Here is a 6,458-nt window from a genome sequence, read left to right as displayed (position 1 = left end):
CAGTCACTGGACCTTCCTGCTCTGTCTCGACCCCCCCCTCTCCCCCATCCCTTGGCTGTACCCTCTTCCCCCCATGCATTACAGCACCCAGGACTGGTGATTCAGTCAACACAAGGGAAAACACAGATCTGGGCTTTTTCATAGAAAAGCATGCTAACTTTCACAACCAGAATCCCTGCTTTTAGTTTTTTTTTTTTTAATTATGTGGGGTTTTTTTTTAATCTTTAATTTTTCTTCAGCATCTCACAACTCAACTTTTGCATCTTTTCTGGGGAATGTTATTTCCTGGCACCACACAGCTTCGGTCAAGTGACTCAGTATGATTTGGGTGTGCGTGTGTGTTTAATTTTTCATATCAAGTGGCCCCAACTTACAGGGAAAAAGTGGGCCAGGGTATCAGTTTGATAATGGGGTTTCCCGCCCCCTCCCGCCCCCCCAACCCACCCTGTTTGAAGGATCTTTAAATATAACTAGACTGGAAGGTGTCTGCAGGTCTTAGTTCCAGTGTCCTGTCGAAGATGCTTCTGGCTGTGGTCCTAACCTCTACTCTGCTCTCCCTCTGCTCCACAGAGGCCCAAAGATGCTCTTCCTCGATAGCAATCTTCAATGTTGATTTCCTGATCGAAAAGCTGCAGGTAGGCTCGGGGGCTGTAGGGAAATAGATCTGGGAGGGGGGAATGAAATGTGCCACTCACGGCGGCTTTTCGCCTCTCTGCCTTTAGAAAGATCCGTCCTCCACCTGCAGCTGCAGCGCCAACGTGAGTAAACGTTGGGAGACATCCTAGCGGGGTCTGGGGGTTCGCAGCTAGAGTGTTCACACTGAGATTTGTTTCTTGCAGGTGACCAGTTGTTTGTGTCTGCCCATCCCTCCTGTAAGTAAGAAAAAGAAAACTATCAACGGCTCTATTCCATATTTTACATTAGGGATCGTGACTCAACTGCAATTGTTACAGATCACTAATCCCCTGTATAACCTGGCTCTGGAAGTTTTCTACTGGGTAGACATTTCTCAGCAGTGAGCATTAGAACCCTTGAAGACTCTGAGGGTGTTTTAGTATCTTTAATATTTATATATTATATAGCATATATATCATATATATGGGTATCTTTTACAATGAATGGCCACACATATGATGAAATACAACTAGAATTAATATAGTAAATGCCTTCTAAGGAATATAGTAAGTGATATGATATTGCTTTCTAATGCATATGTAGAAAAATTGGATGAAGTAATATAAATAAAATAGTAACTCTGTCTTTGATGTGCCAAAACTTTGTAGGTACTGTACCTCACTTGCTTCCCTCCCTTCCCTACCTTCCTTCCTTTCCTTCCTTCCTTCCTGCCCTCCCCCCTCCCTTCTTCTTTCCCTCCCTCCCTCCTCCTCTTATTCCCATCCTTAAGATGATTTTTTTGTTTTTGGCCAGTGGTGGGGCTTGAACTCTGGGCCTGGGGGCTGTCCCTGAGCACTTCAGCTCAAGGTGAGTACTCTACCACTTGAGGCACAGCGCCACTTCTGGTTCGTGGGAGATAAGAGTCTCACAGACTTTCCTGCCTGGGCTGGCTTTGAACTGTGATCCTCAGATCTCAGCCTCCTGAGTAGCTAGAATGACAGGCGTAAGCCACCGGCCTCTGGCTCTTAAGATGGTTTTCTTATGGCTGCTGCAGAGGACAGAGAGCCCTTGTGGTTGTGTTGGGGGAGGGGAGGGAGAAGGAAGGGACTCTGGGAGAGAAGAGCCCTCGCTCTGGCAGGGACGTCCTCTCAGCCAGAGCTAAACGCCCCCCAGTGGAGGTCCGCTGTCATACCATCCTCAGTTAGATGAGGAGGGGAGGGGATCCTGCATGGACAGCCTGTCCTAGCCTGGCCCCGCCCCCCCCCCCCCCTCCACTGCAGCTACACTGGCACACCTGCCACAATCCAAGTGCGCACCCTAGCGGCTGGTGCCCAGAGCCTCTCCCTTTCTCTAAACTTTCAAACTCACTGTGACTAGATTTTGGAGTAGGGGCACCATTGGAAAAGAGATAAGGAATGCCAATTTGCCAGGGTTCTCAGGTTTCTTGGATGGGATGGGTTGGAAATCTCCAGAAATGAAAAGTGACCTCACCTTGAAATCCTTGAAAGCTCATTTCCTAGATTGGCAAGGGACCTATCAAAAAAATAGCACAAGGGGCTGGGAAGGTGGCTCAGTGGTAGAGCGCTCATCTAACGTGCATGAAGCCCTGGGTTTATTTCCTCAGTACCACATACATAGAAAAAGCCAGGAGTGGCGCTGTGGCTCAAGTGGTAGAGTGCTAGCCTTGAGTAAAAGAAGCTCAGGGACAGTGCCTAGGCCCTGAGTTCAAGCCCCAGGACCGGCAAACAAATAAATAGTGCAAGGTCATTTGGGTCCAAAGTAAAGGCCATTCTCTCTCGTGATCCCTGCCGAAAGCTATCCTGAGAGTGTTTCCTTTTTAAATAAATCTTTATTCTTTACCAGGACAACTGTCCAACACCCTGTCTCCGGGAGGGGCTGTCCCAGCTGATCAACGTCACCCAGAAAACAGATAGAAAACAGATTTTCTATCGAGTGAGAAAGGTAGTTGAAGTTCTAAAGTACAACAAGTGTCCGGTGAGTTTATATGAGTTTATATGTCATGGTGAGGGTTTTATGTGGCTGTTAAACAATAGAATCAAAATGGAATCCACCAGATATTCCATTGCTCTCTGTAGTTAAAAAAAAATGCTGACACAGATGAGGCCATGTTCTTCTCTCTGTTTATTGGAGAATGAAAGAATCCATCCTGATTGTCAAGAGAAGGTGTAATCAAGAAAATCAGGCCTGTGTGCCACACAATACTCAATTATCCTAAAGATTCAATTTACTAACAAGACGGATATGCTGGCCTCTATGCTAAAGCAGATTTCTTTTTTGTTTTGATTGGTTGAAAAAGGTGTTTGTTTGTTTGTTTTTAAGGACGTGCACCCACATGGGAGTGGACATTGCCATGCGATGTGGGGTGGGGGCTGGGCATCTCTTAAGTCCCTGTCATGAGCATCTGTAGGAAAGTGCAGAAGGCAGGAAGCCCAGCACTTGGCCACTGAGCTACGCTGGAGGACATATGGTTCTAAATGCTCTCCTTGTGTGAGGAGGAGGAGGAGGAGAGGGAAGCTCAGGGAAGCCCTCGAATTTACCTGATGCAGTCTACGTGATAAGTGGCAAAGTGGAGCTTGAACTTGGATCTGGTGACTCCCAGGTTCACTGTGATAATGAAATGACCTTGGAAGGACCAGTCAAAAGAATCATGAGGCATTGTAGTCCTCGAGGTGGCCTCTAACTGGATACAGGGAGGGTCTTAGGGCCACCTGATTGGTGCCCATGTGTGTACGTCAACCATGTCAGCCACTTAGATTCTATCAAGTGCCCACCAGCCCCGGCCTCTCATTGATTTACTGTGGGTCTCAGGACTGGAACCCCCAGGTTCTAGGCAGGGGGGAGGGTCCCAAGCCTCTTGATCCCACAAGGCTTTTTGCCAACTTTGGCCCAACTTTTTTTTTTTTCTTTTTATCTCTACAGTCATTTTCCTGTGAACAGCCGTGCAACCAAACCATGGCTGGTAACACCATGACATTTCTGAGGACACTCCGGGGAACCTTCCAGAAAGCCACGGGAGCCATAGGAGGCCAAATGTGAAGAAATAATGCTATTTATCCTATTTATTAAAATTTAAAGGCCTTCTTTTAAGTTGTTGTGAATTTAAAAAAAACAAAACAATGAAGCGAGCAAGCTCTTCTAAATCAAAATCTGTTGTGACTATTTGTTTGGAATTTTTACGTCTTGACTTTGGAATAAATACATGTGAGGGGGGAAAAAGAAAAGAACATAAGCCGCTTCCTATTTATTCCTTGCTGAGCAGAATAAAGGCAGCTAGAAACTTTAACAAGGGACAAAAATAGATCAAAGACTCTATTATTTAAAACAAACAAACAAGCCAGGCATCAGTGGCTCATGCCTGTCATCCTAGCTACTCAGGAGGCTGAGATCTGAGAATCATGGTTCAAAGCCAGCCCAGGCAGGAAAGTTGGTGAGACTCTGATCTCCCATGAACCACCAGAAAACCAGAAGTGGCGTTGTGGCTCAAGTGGTAGAGCGCTCGCCTTGAGCTGAAGAGCTGAGGGACAGTGCCCAGGCCCAGAGTTCAAGCCCCACGACCAACACACACACATACACACTCACACACACACTCTTGCCTGAAGGCCCTGACCCCTGGCTGGGCAGTAGGCACAGTTAGGAAGGCTCACTAGGGGGCAAAGTCTGAAGTCCAGCCATGAGGAGAGGCACAGGGCACTGTGGACACAGTAGGCAAGAGTGCGGAGTTCAGTGCTGAGCTGGAGAACTGGCATCCAGCAGGCCCTTTGCCTAGGATCCCGAAGCCCGAGAAACCCTGGGATCCACGCTGTCCAATCACCAGCAAGCTCTTCAGTGAGTGCTTCTCCTGTGTCAGCACGGGCCACAGCAGGCCTCCATCCTGGCCTTGGTTCCACTGTGCGCCCTGTGTGGGCTCCCCGCCCCCATCTCTTTGCTTCCAGGGCAGATTACCTGTGTGGTTCTGCGGTGTGTTCCAAGTACCCTCTTGGGGCTGGCGTAGGGCAGGTGCTCGGTGAGCCTGGACCACCTGGATGGAAGGCCTAAGAGGTGTGGGCATGCGATGGAGATGCTCAACGGGGTCCAGATATTGGTATCTAGATGGGGCCTGGCTACGCCTGGAAGAGAAACAGGGCTAGAGCACACCGCAGCTGCCTTCCCCATACCGGGAGGGAAGCTGCCAACCTCCTCTTTGGCCTTCCCAGCCCTGTGGTGGGCAGGTGGAGGCAGGGTCAAGGCAGGAGGTAAAGGAGTCTGGCCGTGGAATAGCCCTCACCCCAACATCTGGGGCTTTATTTATTTGTTTTGTTGGTTGTGGGGCCTGAACTCTGGGCCTGGGCACCGTCCCTCAGCTCTTCAGCTCAAGGCGAATGCTCTACCACTTGAGCCACAGCACCACTTCCAGTTTTCTAGTGGTTTATTGAAGATACGGATCTCACAGACTTTCCTTGCCTGGGCTGGCTTTGAACTGTGATCCTCAGATCTCAGCCTCCTGAGTAGTTGGGATGACAGGCGTGAGCCACTGGCTTTAGAGGCATGGAACGAATAGCAGAGGCCTTGTTTATTACTTCGTTCATTTTTGCATAGCTGGGGATGGAACCCAGGGCCTTGTTCCTAACAAGACAGGTGCTCTACCAGCGAGCTACCTCCCCAGCCCCAGAAATGAGAGGCTTCTCAAAGGATGCTATCTTTTTGTAGCAAAACCTGCTTTGGAGATACCGAGATTCCAGTTGCTTTCCCTCCCGGGTATTCTAGCCTGTCCCTGGCTACTTCTCCTGCCAATGGTTTGGAAATCTCAGGGCCTCCAGAGACAGAGACCCTCAAAGGGCTTTGTCCTTCATTTGGACTCACCTGTCCTGCAGACAGTCCTCGGCCCGCGTCGAGGTGCACGGACCATGGGATGCAGTTGTGCAGCTCTTTCGGCGATGAGGTGAGCATCCATCTGTTCTCTCCTCGTCGCCATATCCATGCTGCCAAAACAGGGGTGACAGAGATGGGGACTTAGCCAAGGGGTCCAAGGAACTAAGTCTGAGGAAGGTCTTATTATCTGGGTGCAGAAATTAGGAGGGCCTGGAGAGGCAATCATAAAGGGGTAGGTCTGGTGGATGGTGTTGGGGTTTGAACTCCATGCCTAATGCTCGTGAAGAAGGTGCTCTACCACGAAGTCATGAGCCCAGCCCTTCCCCCCTTTTTTTAGCACCCATCCAGGTGCTCACCCGGATAGACCACGATGTGGCTGTTTCAGGCTTCCTGTTGAAGCTGGGAGAAGAGACGCATTTTCAGTTAGTTCTGGAGACACAGATCAAAGAGCAACACATTGGTTTTCTCAGTGAAGGGTCCTCTGCTGTCACATTTTGTCCTCTCTCTGCGGCCACCTGACATTTTTCTTTTGGGGGGAAGGTAGGGATTCAGAGGGTCACCCCACCAACCCACCGCTGACCCGTCTGCTTCCCCCGGGGGAGGGGCAGGTCGGGCTGGGCTAGACGCAGCCCCTCCCATCCCCGTGGGAAGAAGGATTCGGGTTTCCACGCTCATGAGCAGATTCCAAAATCTCCCATCGTTTTTTGTTCCTGGGGACGTAAAAAGCTCTAGCAAATAAAGCGTTTCTATTCACCGGCATCTAGCACTTAATGTTTAAGCACTGACGGTAGATATTAAACAGACAGTCCCTCATTTCATGTCCTAGGAATGACAGGAAGCGGATATTATTTTTATTTATTCATTTATTTATTTACTTTTGTCAGTCATGGGGCTTGAACTCTGGGCCTGGGCGCTGTCCCTCAGCTCTTCAGCTCAAGGCTAGCACTCTACCACTTGAGCCACAGTGCCACTTC

General features: G+C 49.3%; 1 protein-coding gene across 1 annotated transcript; it reads left to right on the top strand.

Moving 5' to 3' along the window:
* Window positions 1-518: 518 nt before the first annotated feature.
* Il9 (interleukin 9) lies at window positions 519-3,672 on the top strand. Its single transcript, XM_013015999.1, has 5 exons — window positions 519-635; window positions 723-758; window positions 840-872; window positions 2,479-2,610; window positions 3,556-3,672. The coding sequence occupies exons 1-5, from the start codon at window positions 519-521 to the stop codon at window positions 3,670-3,672; spliced, it is 435 nt and encodes a 144-aa protein (XP_012871453.1).
* The last annotated feature ends 2,786 nt before the right edge of the window (window positions 3,673-6,458 follow it).

This window comes from Dipodomys ordii, unplaced genomic scaffold, assembly GCF_000151885.1.
Source record: "Dipodomys ordii isolate 6190 unplaced genomic scaffold, Dord_2.0 Scaffold29, whole genome shotgun sequence".
NCBI classification, from domain to species: domain Eukaryota; kingdom Metazoa; phylum Chordata; class Mammalia; order Rodentia; family Heteromyidae; genus Dipodomys; species Dipodomys ordii.
This window is presented reverse-complemented; position numbering and strand designations above follow the sequence as displayed.

Bases quoted from the DNA above. Each gene is read 5' to 3' on its own strand.
- Il9 (XM_013015999.1), top strand. From the start codon at position 519: ATGCTTCTGGCTGTGGTCCTAACCTCTACTCTGCTCTCCCTCTGCTCC. The intron at 873-2,478 runs GTAAGTAAGAAA...ATTCTTTACCAG, and splicing joins TGTGTCTGCCCATCCCTCCT to GACAACTGTCCAACACCCTG. The intron at 2,611-3,555 runs GTGAGTTTATAT...TTATCTCTACAG, and splicing joins TAAAGTACAACAAGTGTCCG to TCATTTTCCTGTGAACAGCC.